The sequence below is a fragment of the Caloenas nicobarica genome, chromosome 22 (genome assembly GCF_036013445.1).
Source record: "Caloenas nicobarica isolate bCalNic1 chromosome 22, bCalNic1.hap1, whole genome shotgun sequence".
NCBI classification, from domain to species: Eukaryota; Metazoa; Chordata; class Aves; order Columbiformes; family Columbidae; genus Caloenas; species Caloenas nicobarica.
In genome coordinates this window covers 780,524-799,901 of record NC_088266.1, presented here as the reverse complement: position 1 = coordinate 799,901, position 19,378 = coordinate 780,524, and the positions used below count along the sequence as shown (strand labels likewise).

The 19,378-nt window shown below is 50.6% G+C and overlaps 1 protein-coding gene across 4 annotated transcripts in view; it reads left to right on the top strand.

Moving 5' to 3' along the window:
* The window catches only part of ZBTB40 (zinc finger and BTB domain containing 40), a 44,151-nt gene extending 28,066 nt beyond the window's left edge, over positions 1-16,085 (top strand). For 2 of the 4 annotated variants that reach the window (XM_065650189.1, XM_065650188.1), the window contains exons 9-18: positions 1,221-1,354; positions 2,325-2,493; positions 7,848-8,255; positions 8,675-8,881; positions 9,619-9,783; positions 10,247-10,461; positions 11,331-11,493; positions 12,257-12,343; positions 12,805-13,025; positions 13,748-16,085. In XM_065650189.1, the coding sequence (XP_065506261.1) occupies positions 1,221-1,354; positions 2,325-2,493; positions 7,848-8,255; positions 8,675-8,881; positions 9,619-9,783; positions 10,247-10,461; positions 11,331-11,493; positions 12,257-12,343; positions 12,805-13,025; positions 13,748-13,939 (1,961 nt within the window). In that variant the 3' untranslated portion in view covers positions 13,940-16,085. Of the gene's footprint in view, positions 1-1,220; positions 1,355-2,324; positions 2,494-7,847; positions 8,256-8,674; positions 8,882-9,618; positions 9,784-10,246; positions 10,462-11,330; positions 11,494-12,256; positions 12,344-12,804; positions 13,026-13,747 lie in introns of those variants that run through there. The other 2 variants (XM_065650190.1, XM_065650191.1) reach the window with 2 other exon arrangements.
* The last annotated feature ends 3,293 nt before the right edge of the window (positions 16,086-19,378 follow it).

The window sequence follows — 19,378 nt, the reverse complement described above, 5'->3', positions numbered from 1 at the left end:
GGGGAGAGTTGCTTTCTGACTCCTCACCCTCTCCCTGACCAGGAACCTCTTCTCTCCAACGGGTCTCAACACCCGTGTCCTCGGTGAAACAGTCAATTGGTTGGAATTGCACTTTCTGCAAGTGTGGCTGCTTTGCTTGTGGCTCTGGGTTTTTTAATGAACAAACTGCTTGAGAGCTAACTGCTGTCCTGTGCTGAAAACCAGCGGGAGGCTGATCAGGCTGACAGCGCAGGGGAGCCTGTGTGTGTCCTCCACAGAGCCTCGGCCTCTGCCTTTGGGTTTTCCTACTTGAAAACCTAAACTGTGCTTTTCCCCCAACATTGTTGCCAAAGTTGACAGAATCATAGAATAGTTTGGGTTGAAAGGATGTTCAATGGTCATCTAGTTCAACCCCCTGCCATGAGCAGGGACATCTGCACCAGCTCAGGTTGCTCAGAGCCCCGTCCAGCCCGGCCTGGGATGTCTCCAGGGATGGTTCATCCACCGCCTCTCTGGGCAACCTGGGCCAGGCTCTCACCACCCTCAGGGGCAAAGATTTCTTATATCTAGTCTGAATCTCCCCTCTTTTAATGTAAAACCGTTACATGGCAGTGTGAGGAGTGCTGAGGTTGGTGATGTTGAGGCTGTGCAGAGCCTGGCTCTGCTGGTCCTGGGGACACAGAGCTGGGGTCACCTGCCCATGTGGCACCGACCTGCCTGCAGGCAGATGTGGGACAGCTGTCCCTGTCCGAACTCCTCCACCCCTTTCCTGCTCAGCCCTGAGAAACCAGCACTTCTGGTGCGTGATATATCCAGCCGCCTTTTATGTGGCTCTCCATGGATGGGGCAAATTGTGCTTAGAAACGCCTGTTTCTCCACAAAAGTCAGAACGGGATGTCTATAATTGGGGTAAGGAAGAAATCCTGAGTCTTGGGAGAATCATGCCAGCCTTTCGAGGTTGTCAGCGCCTCTTTCAGCAATGTGCTTTGGAAAACCTGATCTTCTCACCCAAAGTTGGAGAGGTAGTGGGAAGTGAGGGGTTTTATGCTGGACGTCAGTGCTACAATGAGTGTAACCAAAGCTTTTTGCCGCTTTTCGCTGTTTCCTGAGCCCTGGAGAAGTCACTCCTGCTGCTAACAGCTCAGCTTCAGGAGCGGACTGGACAAAGCTAAGCAAAGCTAAGGCCTTCAGGTTCTCCTTGAGTTGTGTGTTTTGAAGTACCTTTTTATTTTCCTCTTCAGTGGCCACCAGTGAGAGCACAGCCATTGAGATCATCCTGCGGCACAGCAAGCTGATCTCGGAGGCCATCCGGCAGAGAACGGACCTGCAGGGCCTGGCGCCAGGGGAGGCGGGTCTCGCAGCAGCGGTGCAGGAGGTACGAGGGGACGCTCCTGGAGCCCGCGCGGTTCGGGGCTCACGGGGTGGACAGGGCTGAGCGTGCTCTGAAAATAAGAGACATGACTTAGGCTGCGGAAGCCTTCCGAAGTTGTAGGTGCCCCTCTGCTGAAGAGACAGCGTGTTCAGTGTTTTATAAAAATTCTACAGGAGATTTTAGGTAAAATAAATTACCAGTGAGATTCTCAGTGAAATATAGGTATTCAAACAAAGAAAAACTGTTTCAGCTCTGCAAGGGTGCTGAAGTCCTAGAGGAAGCAGAGCTGCCAGGGGATGGATTTCCATTTGTTTGGCTGTTCCAGGACATATGAAAATGAAACACTCCTAGACAATGCACTGAGGGTGCCATGACTGGGTAGTGTCCCTGAGTGCCTTGTCTGTTTTGCCCTTGACAAAGAAAATGGACTGTGTTAGTAACGTGCTGGCCTTTTCCACCAAGCAGTCTGTGGTTGCTTGTTTCTGCTTTAGTTGGCTGCTGTTGGCGATCTGGAAGGGTGAGGTACGGATGGGCATGCACAGATCCTCGGCTTGGTTCTCCTTGCGGTGGCTGGCTGAAGCGGGTTTGGGTTTGGAACGGAGAGAAATGGCCCAAGAGAGTTGTGTATGATACACAAGTTTATGAGTTAGGTAAGCTTGTAACGCTGTAAGGCATGGAGGAACTGCTTTTTCCATGGAAAGGTGGTTTTAAATGAGCTAATACCAAACCAGAAAGTCTGAGAATTTAATTTGTTGTGACTTTTTTTTAATCCTGAAATTCTCTCAGCTCATGCCCATACATCAGTGGAGAGGCAAAGACCTGTATGGAAAAGGATTTCTTTTCTGGTTTCTCAAAGCAGCTTCCCAGCAGTAGAGATGAAACAAAGCGGACGTGCCCTCACTGCCAGAACATCTCGACCTTTTACAGCCCAAAATCTCTGTCATGTGTTGTTTCCTTCTTCTTAATTCTCCAGCTCCTGAGTGTTTCTGCTCAGAAGGAAAGTTCAGAGGCCTCCTTGAAAGCGGCTCTGAGTACAGCCCAGGAGAAGTCTGTCCCAGCCATCAAGATCTGTCAGCTGCTGTGCAACGTCCACGAGTCCTTCCCAGACCTGCAACCAGTGATGCAGGAGCTGGGGCACGTAGGTAAGAAAAGCAGAGGCTTTTGTCCTTCGGAGTCTTTTACACACGGTTATGGGAGTCCTGGGCGGTTTGAGTGGCAGCAGACCTCGCTGTCCTGGTGGCCTGAGGTCATTCCACGGAACAATCCGCTGGCCAAATGCTGGGGTTGTACTTGCAGGAGCATTCACAGGGGTGAGCTCTGGATCCCAGCACTGGAGTGGGCATTTCTCCTGCTGGTAAAACACACCAGCTTAAAGGTTTGTACGTTATGAGGGTTGTGGAGATGGTAACTGACCCCAGACTTGTGTTCCTTAGCTGCATTTGCATTTCTCCATCCCAACCCTTGCTCTGGAGGAATTTAAGCAATTTAGTTATATAATTTGTGTCTATATTAGGTTATTTTTCAGAATTTTAATCCTTAACCAGTGGGATTTCTTTGGCTCTTCCCGTACTGTTGGACCTGTATGCACTTGGATTTGTATTACAATCCCTTAACTTTGTGTATGTGTGGGTACTGCACAGGCTGGTTGTGAAAAGGTCACGTCGGAATGCACCGGCCTTGTGCACAGATGACCATGATGGTGCATTTTGTAGTCCCAGACTAGTTTGTGAGTTTGTTTTCTCACTGTGCTTTGGTCTTGCTGTGGATACCCTTCACAGAGCAAATGATCCCCTGGGAGGGTCCCACAGCAGCAGGGGGACGTTATAGACTGTACTAGTTTGGAAAAGGTATGAACAAAGCATATGCAGATCGCAATTTGGTAAACTCCAGAAACAAATGCATAGCAATAATGATGTGTGAGACCCTGCCCTGAGCGGTGGGATGCTTTCCAGCTGAGCAAATTGTATCTCTGCATCCATCATTCTAAGGAAGAATGCTTAACAGAGTTCGGTGCTTTAATGAAACAGAAAACAGAGGGCCAGGAAGCTAACTGCAGGTTTGCATTCTCTTGAAAAGGATGCAAATGCGACTTGTTTATTCTGTTTGCTTGCTTACATTTTTATGGCATTGTGCTTCCCAGTGCATCCAAGTAGAGATTCTTTGGGCTGTGGAGTCCACTGGGATATGCACAGCGTGATTTTTATCCAAGCACAGGCACCGGTTCAGCTCAATCCATCCCTATTTACTCATGGTGCCAGAGCTGCTTGGCTTATGGTGCAGTGCGGAAATATTAGCAGATTGTTAGGTAGCTACAGTAAGCAGCATGTTATTAATGTCTTGTCTTTTTTAGGGGTAGGATGTTTAATTGCTTCGTCTGAAAATTTGGGTCAGGGCCATGATCTGGCTTTGGCACTGAGCATAATTTTATGTTTGACAGTGACAGGCGAAGCTTCCCCATGGGCCGGGAAGGGGGTGACGTGCCCCTCGGTCACTCTCTGCACTCTGGATTCGTTACTTTCCCTGTGTTCTTGAGTCACGAGGAAATGTTGTTGGGGCGGCAGATGAGGCTGGGTGACTCGGAGCAGTGAGCTTGTGGGAGAAACTGAGGCCCTGGATCCCTGTCCTGGCTGGAGGGCTCGGAGGGTGATGGCACATGCTCTGCTCCCCTTTCTTGACTCAGTGGCCTTAGTGGTCTCCCTGAGAAATGTCCTACACTGTAGATCCAGTTTTTATGCCTGGTTCAGATCTAGGTACTCTCTCCTAACTCCACCAAGAGCTGCCACCAGTCCAGTTGGCTTTTTCACCTGGTCACGGCTCTGATGAGGATTTTCAGAGAAAAGAGAATACCTTCTTATCTGCCATTCCTTCCCTGTCTCCATCTGATGCTGCAAACACTTGGCCCACTTCCCCTGACCCTGTCTGACCGTGGAATGTGCCAGGGCTGATGCCCCGATGACTCTGGAGGAGGTAAGCCCACAAAAATTGCACGTGCCTGTGAACGTGCAGCCCACCATAGCTCCTGGGCACCTTGCAGTGCCCACCTGTGGAGTCGGCTGGATTGCCCTGGCAGATGCCGGCTTCTCTGGCACCAATATCAAAGAGAGCAGACTGCTGTTACTAAGTGTCTTTGCAGGGCTTCAAGCCAAGGTTGAGATGAAATCAAGCAAGAAGCAACATCAAAAACAAGAGCCCTGGAAAAATGGTGTTTACTTGCAAAAACATACATTTCGTGTGAAGTGTCCAGAGGAGGACTGCCAGTTACCAGCCCCTTTTTGGCACTGTACAGATCTTTACACTTAACTTCCATATCTTACTTTCTAAGCCAGTCTTCTCCACTCTGATATCGCTGCTTACCAACCCTAAATGTTGCAGGTGGCTTTATGGATCAATAGCTGTGTAGCTCTTGGCATGAGGTACAAATGATAACTGCGGGCCTCATGTTTGAGGGATGTGAGCTTCCACTTGAAACGGAGGAGATCTTACATTTTGGAGGAACATATGTGCTGCATGGAGATGTGTCGAGTTTGCATTTCCACTTGAAAGCAATAGTTTTTACATCTCTACCACCAAAAAAAAAAAAAAAAAAAAAATCCGATACTTAATTCAGGTGAGCAGAGCCACTTGAAAAGCACCAGGCATCCCTATGGAGGAAACTGCCTGCATCCATCCCCCCACACTCAGCACTATCAAAGTAATGGGTTGGTTTCTTCGGAGGTGCAATATGAAATCTGTTGGCTTCTCCTTGGGTCCCTTCTGTAGTCCAAGCACTTGCAAGGATGATATGTGACTCTTCCAGCCAACTCCATACCCTCTGTCCAGCTGCTTTCCAGGTCTCTGTACAGTCACTTCTTGTGAGATCACGTTTGTCAAGATATGCCTCACTTTCAGATGTCGGAAATGTGTCAAGAACTCCAGCAAAAAGGCTTTTCCTCTGCATAGTCTTGTGTTTAAAAAAGACTGTTAGCATCTAACTTTGGACTGGGTCAGCCCCCAGAATTGTTAAACTGTCAGGTTTGCAAGCAAAATGCCATTCTGCGCTATAAAGGTTATGCTTTAAAAGCCACCATGCATGTCAGCAACCATCGGAATGACCTTCCAGATGCAAAGGGGTGGAATTTTCTTCCAGCTTAAGCTGAGGAAGTTTGAGACAGGATGGTCCCACACCCAAGAGATCTTCTGCTTCTGGAGTATAATATTTATCATGAACTGCAGGGAGGTAGAGCAGCCACCAGGATTACAGACTTGGCAAACCACTTACAAAAGAGAAAGAGAACTTGGTATGAAATACACCTTAATTAAAAACAGGGTTTTTCTTCCAGTGCTGCATGTCTTTGCCACCAGAGAATGGAAAGTGATGCAAAGTCCAGGGTCCTAGAGGACCCTGTGGTCAGGAATTCATGTCTGGGCCCTTTGTGGTGCGTGTTTGCCGTCGGGCTCTGTCTGCTCCCAGGGGGCTCAGCCAGGGGCATGGCCAAGGCAGTTTGGTTCTGATGCGCTAAGTTCCTGCCTCTCGAACTTGATGTGCAATCGCTTCTTCAGTCTGGTCTCATTTCTCAGGAGAGCACTTGGGTTCGCCTTCAGGCTTCCTGCGTCTCCAGGGATGTAAGCTGGCTGGGTGTTGTCTGCTGCTCGAGCGAGGTATGAAATGTCGTCTTCACCCATAGGAGAGGTTCTGAGAGACGTCCTGGCTGCCAAGAGGAAAGGAATTCCTGCCCTGACGTGACAGTGCCACATGTCCTTTCCTCTCCTCAGGCAGCAGCCAACCCGTGGTCCTTGATGCTGTTGAAGAAACCTGCAGGTTCAGCATCTGACACCTGACCTTGCTGCCACATCAGCTTTGCGTCATGCAGTTCCGCATGTCTGCCATTCTGCCGTCTCATGGTAGTCAGACTTTGAAAGCCTTTTGAGAGTATATTCCACCATCAGGGAAGGTTCCTCCTGCCACCCAGGGTGTAGATATTACATGAGACTACAGGCTGTAGGTACCTGGCCATTGATTTCACGTGAGCTGCTTCAGCTTTCTTTCAAAACTGATCTCTGGGAGTAGTAGCATCCCCCTGAAGATGGAGAGCTGTTCCTGAAGCCCCTTTATGCATTTCCCCATGAAATGGACTGAAGTTGAGAGCTCCCCTTGCCTTGATACCGTTACAGGCTTGTGCTTACAGCTTTAGGCTAAATGTTTGTAATCCTGAACAACATTTTCACAGGCATGAGAGCAGGAGGACCATGAGCCAGCTCTTGGTGCACTGGAGTCTGTGGCAAAACTCCACTTTGTCTGACTCAGGTTACACCCCTGCTGCCATGACACAACTTCTAGACCTTTCCAGTCCTGGTTTCTTTAGTGCTTGTATCTTTGTCCACATTCCTCCTGCCCAGCAAGATGACCCTTTCTGACATTCAGCATTTCTGGGAGATTTAAAGGTACTTCTTCACTTGGGTCAAAAAACCTGACAGTGATGGTTTTAGGGATGTGGGAAGAGACCTTAGAGGTGAAAGGCATGAATTGCTATCCTGACAGAGCACAACAAACTGGAAACCAATTTGGTTTTCTCCTTTGATGTGTTAGAGGTTGATGGGTCACCACTTGACATCTTGAGATTTCCAAGTCTATTGGAATGTGTCACCTTGTTTCTAGTTGGCTGGAAATCCAGGGCAGTACCGCCGTGCAGGTAGGATGCTTTGTTGAGCTCTTCCCATAGTGAGGAAGGCAGAAATTAAGTTCTGCAAGCATAGGCTGAATTTCCTGTGCATTGGCAAAAGGAGAAGTCTGCACTGGTTTCCATGGCCACACAGTTGCATGGTTCTCATTATAGCAAAGAAGCCAAATATATCTGTTTGTATTTTGATTTCTTCCATACGTGCATTCCCTGTGGGTCTTTTTTGTAGATTGAGATCCTGGGTGTATTTTCCAGCTTGTGCTTTTTGAGATGATGGTGTTACAGGGCTCAGAAAAGCATTAGACTTTGTAAGAAATGGATGTAATGAGCGATCTAAAATACCTCAGGGCCCTAACCAGAAAACTCAAAAGGGTCGTAGTGAGATTATCTGTTCCCTTTCAAAGAGTTTGCACTGGGGAAGTGTTCCTGAGATTTCTTGTAATTAATGACTGGATATCCACTCTCTGTGGCAAATGTAGACAGTATCAGACCTGAGGCTCAGATCTTCAAGCATTTAAGCACAGCTGTAACTTCACGTGTCTGAGCAGGAGACAGGTGCTTGGAAGCAACAGTTTGTACTGCTTGAGGAACAGTCTTTTTGGAAAATCTGGCCCTGGCTCTTGCCATCTAATCCAGCCCCTGGTGTGTGGTGAACTCAAGAACCACTTTTCCATGCATTGTTCCCTGCATGGCCACAGCCACTTTTGAGCAGAGCCAGTGCCACTGTTGTGATGGGACAGCATGTCCGACGTGTGTCAGTTCTTGCTGTGCAGGGAGACCGAGGGGCTGGTGCCCAGTCCCTCCAGTCACCACTGGAACAGGAATTGCTATTTCCGTAGGTCTCTTGACTGAGAGAAATGGAGAGAAACCTGGGATCAGGAAGTGGAAGGTGAACAGTGAATCCCAAGTTGAAGCTCTGGACAAAGATGAGGACAAGGCAGGAGGTGTCGGTGCCAAGGAACCAAAGGAACCCCAGGAAAAAGCTTCTTCCAAGAAGAATTTTGTCTGCAAAGCCTGTGATAAGACCTTCCACTTCTACTGCCGTCTGAAGGTGCACATGAAACGTTGTCGGGTGGCCAGAGGAAAGCAAATCCAGTGTAAGGAGTGCAGCGAGGTCAAGTCAACAAAGAAGGAGCTGGAGAAACATCAGCTGGAGGTCCACGGGGTGGTGGGGACAGCCAAGAAGAAGAAGAAGCGGCTCCCTGTGGCATGCGATATCTGTGGCCGAGAGTTTGCTCATGCCTCAGGTAGGGTTGGTGGGAGTAGGGGTACAGAAGTCTGGACAATACAATAAAGTGATAATCTGAAATCTCCTCCTCCTCCCTGCAGCCCTGTGAGCACTGTGTGTGAGAAACCCAGCTCAGCTCATTTCTCCTGCCCCACTGAGCACAACTGCTTTCTGATTAGTTCTTCCCTAATTGGTTTTCCACATGGCTCATCAAGGAAAAGTGGGGCTACTGGCAAATTTAAAAGCCTCCAAAAATAGTCAAGCTGTTCCAGTTCTGCAGCTGGTTTAGCAGGACAAGGGAGATGAGTCGAGTCTCTTTGCCTCACGATATCCTTGTGGACCTCCGGGCTGGGTGGAGCGGTGTCTCTGCAGTGGGGTCAGGCAGGGCTGGCACTGGGTGCCCCCGCTGTCACCTCGGTGTCCTGCCTGCCTCCCCAGGGATGCAGTACCACAAGCTGACGGAGCACTTCGACGAGAAGCCCTTCTCCTGTGAGGAGTGCGGAGCCAAGTTTGCAGCCAACTCCACGCTGAAGAACCACCTGCGGCTGCACACGGGGGACCGGCCCTTCACGTGCAAGCACTGCCTGATGACCTTCATGCAGGCCTCGGCCCTGGCCTACCACACCAAGAAGAAGCACGCTGAGGGTGAGCCGTCCCCGTGGGAGCCGGCCATGGGCTTGGCTTGCTCCATCCATCACCCCGTGCCCTGTTCCTCCATCTGCCTCCGGGCAGCTTCCCCATCCTTTTGGGGAGCCCCGGGCAGGGGGCTGCTCCCAGATCTCCTTCACCCCCATGGTTTTCCATGCAGTTTCCCTCTCTGCCTTTCACCCATCCCCTTCTCCAGGTCCTCCAATTAGTGAGCCAGTTACCCGTTTGCTCTCCATTAATGGAATCTTCCTTTTCCTCCGCCTTCCTTGATTTTTCTCCTGAGTAGCTCCTCTCTGTCCCCTCACATCTAGACTGCTGTGACACATCATCTGGTTAACCTGCTTTCTCCTGTCCCTCCCTGTGGCTGAATTCCTCATAGATTTTCATGCCAGTGCTTCTCCCGCTCCTGCACCCAGCCCTTTCCAGTACCGAGGCGTAAACATGCTGCAACTGTACAGTTAATTCTGAACATGAGACATGCCAAAATGTAGTACCTCCAGAATTGTGTAGTACCTCCAAATACTTGAGGTCTGTAGTAATTTAATACTCCCTGTGCAGGTGTGGTTTTCTCCAGCACCTCTAGGACCTTTTTGACCCTGCACTGAGATGCTCCGGCTACTCCAGGAAAGCCTGTCTGGTTCGCGATCTCTCCCCTGTCCCTCCGAAATGGGGTGTATTCCAGGCAGAGCTCCTGTCCCGTTAGGTGCAGGCTCTCACCCTGGGTGTCCCCGCAGGGAAGATGTACGCCTGCCAGTACTGCGACGCTGTCTTCGCGCAGTCCATCGAGCTGTCGCGCCACGTCCGGACTCACACAGGGGACAAGCCGTATGTCTGCCGAGAGTGTGGGAAAGGCTTTCGCCAGGCCAACGGGCTCTCCATCCACCTCCGGACCTTCCACAGTGAGTGTGGCCAGCAGCCTCCCTGGCCCGGGCAGCCCATCCTGCAAGGCACAGCCTGTGCGGGATCATGGCAGAGACATCTGTGCCAGCGGAGGCTTCTGTGGGTGTTACTGCTGCCTGCAGGCTGGCTGGGTGTCTCCTGGGGGGATTTTTCCCTCCCAAGAAAAGCAAGACTCTTTAGTGGTTTGGTGCTATGAGTAGGGTTATCCCAGAGAAAACGGTAGGGCTGGTTGCCAGCAAACCATAAGCTGCTCGGAACCCACCACGGCAAGCTGGATGTGAACAGGAGCAGCAACAACATCTGTATGCAAAGCCAAAATTGCAGTGCTTGTTTTCATCTGGGGGAGTAACAAGTGATTCTTTCCCTTTTCTTTCTTCCTCTGTGAATTCTCCTCTTAATTCTTTTATCTTTTTCTCTGATTTCTTTGTGCTCTGTGGTTTTTGTTGCGTTTCTGGGTGGCAGATATCGAAGATCCCTATGACTGCAAGAAGTGCCGGATGAGCTTTGCCACCCTCCAGGAGCACCGCAAGCACATCCACGAAGCCCACTCCCGGGAGTACCACCCCTGCCCCACCTGCTCCAAAGTCTTCAGCGCCCCATCGCTCCTGGAGCGACACATGGTGACCCATGTTGGAGGAAAGCCCTTCAGCTGTGACATCTGTGACAAAGCTTACCAGGTGAGCAAGGATTTGGTCTCGTGCTGGAGGTTGCCATTGCCCGCTTTTGTACCAGGATGTCTCCTGGCCATGTGCACTGAGTGGAGCAGTTTGTGGTCAGCAGAAGGAAAAATTGCACAGAGTTTTGTCATTACCACTTAAAATGATGACTCCTGTCTGCAATTGCTAACCTAAAGATAAGTCAATCTTTTCAGTTTTAGGTCAGTCTGACAAAGATAAGGGTGACTTGCAAAATGCGTGATCAGAGAGACTGACTTTGCAGCTTTAGACATTTTGAAGCCCGCACAATTAGTTGGGTCTTGCTTTAATACATATCTTGAGACTGTTGGATAAAGTGTCCTTTAGCTGAATGTTGCTCATTATATGTCTCTGTGTGCTACAATTTGGCTTTTTTGCACACCGGCTCGCAGAACCCTGTTTTTGGGACAACAAGAGGAGGCAGAGTCTGTAGGGAAAAGGCAAGTCCATGGAGAGAGATGGGCCATGGCTTCAAAGAGCTCCATACCTGCCTGTCTGGACCCTCAGGAGTCTCTTTGACTTAAGTTTCTATCTGCCAAGAAGCGTAGGAATAGAAATACTCAGTGGGAGTGTGCGTGGGAGCACATTCCTGCAAGGGAACAGAAATTCAGTGCAAAAGGGGGTGGGCAGCGAGTGAGATGAGGATGAGGGAGTCGGCAGCATTCAGCTCTTCGGGGCAATGAAGAAACAGAAGTGAGGTGTTGCCTCTTGTCCTGTGCGAGGATGGGCAGGTGTTGTACCTGCTGAGCACAGCCCCACTGTTCCTGTTGCTTTCCACTCAGTCTCTTGCTGTCTTGATACCCCTGGAACAGCTTTGAATTGTAACTATGATTTGATCCTTATCATTGCAGCAGTTGTCAGGGTTATGGTATCACAACCGGACCCACCACCCTGATGTCTTTGCAGCTCAGAACCACCGCTCCTCCAGGTTCTCCTCCCTGCAATGCAGCTCCTGTGACAAAACGTTCTCCAGCACGGCTGCTCACCGAAAGCACGTCAAGGCAGAGCACACAGGTAACGGCCCATTCATTAGTGAACAAAAACATGTGGTGACTGTCGGAAGAGATGTAATAACTCTAATAGGACAAGGCTGCACATCCTGTTTTGCGGCGATGAGGAACGACACATACAGATACAGACAGAGACACACAGACACAGAGTTCTTGTTAGCAGCGAGAGCTGAGCCAGGCTGAGCTGACTTTTAATAACAGTTCTCAATTTATAGGTTTACAGATACAGGCCTGGACCAAGAGGTTAGACAGGACGTTTTTTCAAAAAATGTTATTCCAAACACACCACACTCATGTTGTGACTGTTTTCAGTCACGTTCCCATGCATGTATTTTGGGCGGCGTCCCAACCCACTCATTCACATGCCCATATCCAACATTCACATATCATACATTCAGTTTTCTGACCTGAGATATCATTCTCACTGGCCTGGGCTATCACTCCTAATACTCATAAAAAACACACTTCTGTATAACCTGTCCAAGACCCTTTAGCTGGAACCGCATGTCCTGCTGTTCCCACACTGTTTACCTGCAAATCACAGCAGATTCTTTGTGTCCTGTAGCAGTATCTTCTGGCAAGTCTCATCTCAGCGTCTTGCAGCTCGCTTGCTCTTGGCCTCTCCTTTTCCTGCCATATCTCCCAAGATGATGCTCCTGTCTCTGTGCATGTGTGGTGTTGCTGAAACACTAACAGAGCTCAGGTCTGGCAAGTCTCCTGTAGAAGACCTTGGGTGCACACTTTTCTATTCTTGGCCTCGTTTGCAGATGTGAAGTTCCACGAGTGTGAGACATGCAAGGAGCTCTTCCCCACGCTGGCTCTGCTGCAGGTCCATGTGAAGTGCAGGCACTCAGGTCTGTCAGGTTTGCTGCTTTTCATGTTACCTTGTGAGCAGTGACGACTCATGTCAGCGAGTGATGTCTGAGCTGTAAGTGGGAGAGTGAAGGTGGACATAATATGGAAGCAGAGTGCGAGGAAACAGAAAATATGGCTGAACTGTAAAAGCACTGGTTTTGGTGAAGCTGGGACGTGTTTGTTAAGCGTCTGGGTCCACTGGAGTCAAGGAGGGATCTGGATTTGCTCATTACAGCAGAGAGCTAAGTACGGATGTGGAGACATCAGCACAGAGAAATGAGGAACTGAACCCTGAGCATTGGGGTTTGTGGAGGACAGAGCTAGTGGGAGACTGGAAAAAAAAAAGAGTTTAGCACCAGAAAGATCAGAGAGGGACCTGGGCTTGGGGAGAGCACGTCAAGGAGCCTTTGGCAAGTGGGCAGGCTGAAGCCCAGGCTCAGGGCAGCACTTTTCCCCACAGGCTCCCAGCCGTTTTGCTGCTTGTACTGCTCGGCCTCCTTCCCTGTCCCGGGGGCCCTGCAGAACCATGTCACCAGCCAGCACTTCAAGCAGATGGAGAACACCTTCACCTGTGAGCTCTGCGGGGAGCTCTTCCCCTCCCAGGGTGAGCTGGAGGGGCACTGCAGTGCTGAGCACCCCAAGGTGATCTTCTCCCAAGCCACCACGGCTCAGATTGTGCAGGTAAAGACTCCTCTGTGCTGCAGCCCCCATGGGTGTTTGTCCATCCTTCCTCTCCAACCCTCTTTATTATTCCCAAATCCACCCTGTGGCTCCCATCACTCCCTCTTCTCCCCAGTTCCCCCTTCTTAGAGAGGTCCAAGGTGCGAGGCCCCCAGCCCACCATGCTCTGGGATTTCTGTGCTAGCGCAAGGTGGGCTCGCTGGAGGGGAAGCAGATCAGTCCTGGTTTTCAGGAGCCAAGGAAGAGGAACTGACAATGTGTGCGGAGGTGCCTAGTTACTCAGAGGCTGTTAAAACACAGGTAACACACCCCATGAGATTTAGCTGTTTTGTTGGAGGCCAAATGCTGGGCTTGGCCCCAGATCTCAGCCATTGGTGGAGAACAGCTCCTTGGATGAGGGAGGCAGTGTGCAAGATTCCCTGGACTGGCATTCCTCCAGTGGATAATCACATAGCATTTATTGTCTACAACTGCTTGTGGAGCTAAATTATAGCAATTTTGCGGAGAGAAATATTTAAATTACTCTCCTGTCTTCTCCTCTGCATCATTGGTGTGTGTGGTTTGGTTTTTCCCATTAGTCTCACACCTATTGTAATTGCAGACCTCTGGTGTGAAGCTAAATGTTATTACTAGAGCTGGGGCTGGGAAAGATGTGAGTAGCAAAGTGATCGTGGGGAAGGTGGTGCTGTAAGTGTCTGACTCTCAGGTCGTCTTCCGTGCAGGTGATTCAGACATCGGAGCAAGGAGCAGCAGAGCACATCATCTCTTTTGATGAGGCCCAACTCACTGGCTCCCAAATCTTTGTGACATTGCCTGAATCCCAAGTGAGCCAAGCTGGCTCCGAGCTGGTGGCAGTGACCATGGAGGACTTGTTTGATGACAAAGTCACTCTGATTTGTGAAGAAACCAAGTGAGAATGAGTGATGGGTGCCCGTGCATGGCCCCTGGCATCCACTAGACTCATTCAGAACCTGTGCCGCATTGTGCTTCTCCAGGAGGGAGAGTCAGGGCTGCTTTGGGAAAACAGCCCCGGGTATGCGGCACTGCAGAGGAAGTGTCACGCAGCAAGCACAGCGTAGCCAAGGACAGGAGAGGTCTGGAGACATTTACAAGGGCCTGGGAAGTCTCGCTGCATCCAGCAGCTGCCAGCTCAGGTGAGCTGGACCACCCATCTCTCCCAGCTCAAGAGAAGAAGCAGAGGAAAAGATGAGAACTGGGTGTGTTCACGTGTGTTCCTCCACCGATGTGAACAGAGCAGAGGGGAGGAGACTGGTGCAGGACGCAGCTGGGGTGGCTTGGGTATGTGAAACCAAAGATAAAACTGCCCTGAGAAACTGGGGTGGAGATTTTTATGGTTGAATCAGCGATTTGCTTGCAGGCGTCTGCTGCCCTGCAGGGTAAGGGCTGCTCTGTTTCTTCTGTTGCTCTATCCTGTACGGTTGTGCTGCCTGTTGTGCCAGCCAGAAGAGTCCCCAGTGCAGAGCTGACACTGGGGCATCTGCTCGAGCAGAGGCTTCTCGGGAGTTGTGCTAAATGGCTCCGGAGCTGTTTATGAATCACCTTGCGTAGCACAGATCTGATCCCATCCACGTTTTTGCTGTGCCTGTCCCTTACGAAGGAGGGTCATGGGCAAGTCTGGGCACACACATCATCCTTGCAAGCAAGCAGCCCTGAGGTCTCCCACCCTTCTCTGTCTCACTGAGGAGATGCCAAAGCTGCTGCCTCTGAGGAGGAAGAAGGAGCTGTGCCTGCGTGCCAGGGCCCCTCGTCACGGTATAGATGGGTTGGCACTAATGTGGGTATTTCTGTCTGAGTGTGCAAAAGCTGCTGTGCCTGCACGCAGCCGGTCCCCATGGCGCACAGAGCATTGCTTTGTACCGTGTGTTCATATACTTACTGTAAAGTTTTGCTTCTCCAGTACCAGCACAATGCAACAGCTTCACTGCAGCGCACTGACCCCTTTAAGGCTACATTTCATAAAGATTTTTTTATCCGCAGTTTCCTAAAATATAATCTGATAATTAATGGTTTGCTGAATCCATTATGAAGTGCAATTAGATAGATGCAGGGTTCCTGTGGCTCTGAGGGGACCGGTAGCATTTATCTTCCTTTCCCTCATGCCAAAAGGTTGAACCCTGCCACTGGGTTATTTACATTCGGAGCGGTGATCCCCGCCGCATCCCGCAGCCTGAGGCCCCGCAGCGAGCAGCGCCTGTGTTATCACACTGCCCAGAGACACGGGCGTGCAGGAGATGAACAGATTGGAGTTTTCCAGCAGCATCTTGCACTGGCTGCTCACAGCCACCAGGCAGAGATGGCCACACCGGAGTGTGCCAAGGTGGTTGTGCCAGTGACAGTTTGTTGTTCCTCATACAGCTGGGAGAAAAGAAGTGAACAGCGAGTGGTGACCCCAGGAGAGGGGATTGGTGGAGCTGATGTTCTGCATGGCATTTTTTTCGTGTGTGTGGCAGCAAGCACACGACCCTGTTGAAGTGTTGCACGTGTCAAGGAGTGCTCCCCTCTTCCTCGGTTGCACACAGGGTTTGTCCCCCAGGCTTTGCGGTTACAGTGAAATGGAGGAAGCAGGAGGTTAGGTTGCCACTGAATCCAGGAATGACCAGGAGATGGTGCTCAAGGTCTTGAGGATTAGTGCTAGTGGCCTCTGCACCTGTGCTGAAGCTCCTCTTAGCTGTCCCAGGCCTTACCCAGCTCCTGGGCTGGCAGGTGTGAGAGACCTCGAGCCTCTGCCAAGCTGAAGGACAACTCCAAGCCCTGGACAGGACACCTGCGGTCCCTGGATATTGCTGCTTAAAGAAGAGCCTGAAACTGTGCTGAGACCGCCTGTGGAGAGGGTACAATACATCTGTAACTGAGGTGAAGCGGTGAAAATGCCTGGGACCCCCTTGGCCAGGAGGACAGCAGAGGGGGAACTGCTGAAGACCATCTCATGCCTGCCTGGGAGCAGGAGAGCTGTGCTTGGTGCTTAGGATGAGCACGGGGATGATGACAGAACAAGCAAGTACGTTTGGATGGTCTCAGAGCAGATGTGTTGGGAGGTAAGTGGTGGATTTCATCCCACAGGCTGGTGGAGATGGAAGATGTTCTCCCTTTTCTGGCTCCATGGGGGGTGGAAGCTGTGGAAATCCTGCACAGGCTGGATGAAACTGATCTCTCTTTATTCCTGAAAAACTCTGGAGGAAGACTAAAGGTTTAGCAGGGTTTGGGGAGAAGCTGTCTCATAATGCTTAGCTAGGGAAGAGCATGCAAGTGATGCATTTTGACTTGGATCCGTTTCATCCCTGCTGACCCACTGTTGTCACAGTTGAAGGGGGATGATGTAAATTGCACATCGGGAACAGTTCAGGCTCACGTCTCCTGTTTAGGGCCGTATCTCCTGCCTTTGTGCCCAGCAAGAGCCTGCATGGACGTATCCTCAGCAGAGTCCTGCCAGCAGCACACGCCCAGTGAGAGCTCGGCAGCTGTACAGAGACCATCAAGCATCTCCCATATCATTATGAGAGATAATAACTCAGATTCCTCTGTTCCAGTTCCTTCTTGATGGATGAAATGTGCACGTCAGAGCAAATTGCAGCGCTAGCAACACCGATGTCCTACCCAGAGGGAAGATGCGTTTCCCAGGGCACATCTTGGTCTGGTGTGCACAACGCTGAAGATGCTGATCACTAGTGATTTCTTGTTATGCTGCATATTCTTATTTTCTCTGTAAAAATAAAACATGGAGAATGAAAGATGTAGCTACACAGTGTCATGTGAAACAATTGATTGGAAGGAAACGTGATTTTTGCAGGTCTTCTGCCAGGTGCTGGGTGACCTATTGGGTTACACGAGGTCCTGTGTCCCCCTGGACCTCAGTGCCACCCTCTGTAAGGAAGCAGAGAAGCTCTTGTCAGGTCAGGCTGAAGCATGGGACTGTCCTGCCCTTCGCTGTGTCCTCCTGTCACGGGTGTCAGATGCTTTTGGAAAAAACGTGGAGTGCCTGTAACAGAAGCCTGGGGAGTAATGTCCCATGGAGGGTGTTAGATCAGTTAATGATGTATATATCTCTGTGCATTAATTGGTGCCACTTAGGGTGCACAACTCAGTTTGGGACTGTTAGGAAATCTCTGTTTTCTGCACAACTTTCATTCTGAGCTGGTGTCTGTCCTGTTCACTGAAGGATCCTTTGGAAAAATGCAAGGTACCACTGGGTACAGCAATGGCTGTGAGCAGCCTCAACTTGGCATTTCCCAATCCAAAATGTAACTTCGCAGCCTCAAGGTGGTATTTTAACACAGTATTATATGCAAATTCTGTGCTCTAGGCTTCATTTTTTTTTTTTTTTAAACCCAACCCATCTGTGATGAGGTGCAAAGATGCTGCTGCCTTGCCCAGGAGTGAGGGATGGAGGTGGTGGGAGCGTGGAGAGAGCATGGACATTGCTCGAAGCCTCTCCTGCGGCTTTAGTCTTCCTTTAGTCTTTAGTCTTTCCTTTAGTCTTCCTCCAGAGTTTTTCAGGAATAAAGAGAGATCAGCTTCATCCAGCCTGTGCAGGATTTCCACAGCTTCCAGCCCCCGTGGAGCCAGAAAAGGGAGAACATCTTCCATCTCCACCAGCCTGTGGGATGAAATCCACCACTTACCTCCCAACACATCTGCTCTGAGACCATCCAAATGTACTTGCTTGTTCCGTCATCATCATCACCTCTCCTGGAGCAGAGGAGCAGAGCAGGTACCAGCGTTCTGAAGACCCTCCATGTGAGTCGGGCAAGCCCTGGCAGCCCCTGTGCCCCGGCTGATACTGGTGTCTTGGCAGGTTTCATTACCAGCCTGGCAGGCTGCCAGCACATCCCTGGCAAATTCAAGCACTAGAAAAGGGAAGCGATGTTTTCTATGGCCTCGAGCTCAGCAAATGCTGAGCAGCATTTCACAGGGCAGAGACGAGATGCTTCAGCAGCCAGAGGGAATTCCCTCTCCCGAATATCGGTGGTTTGCTGCAGACGGTGTGAGCTGATGGGCTCAGTAACCTTCTGTAATGGGGAGGAGTGGGCTGGCTAATGGAGAGGGCTTGGGCATCTTTCCAGCATTGGTTAATGCGTCTGATCCCCCAGCACAGTCAGCTGTACAGCGTCTCCTTGCAGTAAGTCACCACAATTCCCATTAAACCAGTAATTCCTTTTATTGAGTCTCCAGCTAGACTTTTGCACATTATGAGAGCACAAGCAGCAGCTCTCACTTTGCCTTCCGTGCACTGTTTATGATCATTCAAAGCAGTTTCCTAAAAATATTTAAGCAAACCTGATAAAGTAAGCTAGCTCTTCATGCACTTAATACAAGACGCGTGGATGCTGTGTAGCGCCCGCCGTATACAGCTCTCATCTACAAGCAGGAGGGCGGCTGGGGAGCACCCATGAGTCAGGTCGTGGCATCTGTTTCTGTGACCTGCAAGGCAACACAAGGTCCTTGCTTGCAAAGTGTGTGGGCAAGAGGCTGGAGGAGCAGCGCGGAGCGGTGGGGATCCACATTGCGGGCACATGAGCACAGTCAAGCTGTGAACATCTTAGGATCGCTAAATGTCAGGCTGTGTGTCTGCGAAGAGGTGATGCTGGCCATGTGGAGAGAAGAGGGGACTCTGGTGGGGATGTCTGGAAGCATTCTGGGGTCTGCTGGTCATAACCGGAGGTGCACGGAGCTGTGAGCGATGTTTGGGGGCTTTAGTAGGTGCTTTTGGCAGGAGGTGTTAACTGCTGTCCCCTGTTCTGAGCATGGCTGTGACTGGATGTCATTCCCGTACAGCCGCTCACCTGCAGCAGCATCTAACAAATAAATGGCAAACTGGTGGCTGTGCAGGCAGCAACTACCAGCATGAGCCAAAAGCTGGAAATTCTGCCTTATTGCATGAGAATGATGAACTCTGGTTGCTCAGCGTGGCTGAGGAGTGACCTGGTGGCAGCTGTCAGCCCCCTGTGCCGGGGACCGTATTTGCTCCTGTCTCTGTGCTCTGGCAAAGTGCTGAAGGGCATCAGCGCTGGTGAGGGTCCATCTGTATAGAGCACAAATACTTGGATTTGCTTTATTTCCCTTCCCCTCCTGGACAGCCTTGAGATGCCCAGCACTGATGGCAGTTCAGACAGTGACCTTTTCACTTCTAACAGGAGCAGTCGATCCCTGGCTTGTTCCCAGGGAGCTCAGGGTCAAGTTTGCTGACCAATATTTCCTTCATCCCCTGGTTCAGGGATACTTTGAGCCCTGCAGCATATGGGAAGCCTGGTCTGGGCAGGCTCTCTGCTTATGTTCTTCTCTGTGCTGGCCAGACCTCCTCCGGCTGCCCCAGAGCCTCTTGCAGATGGGGAGGG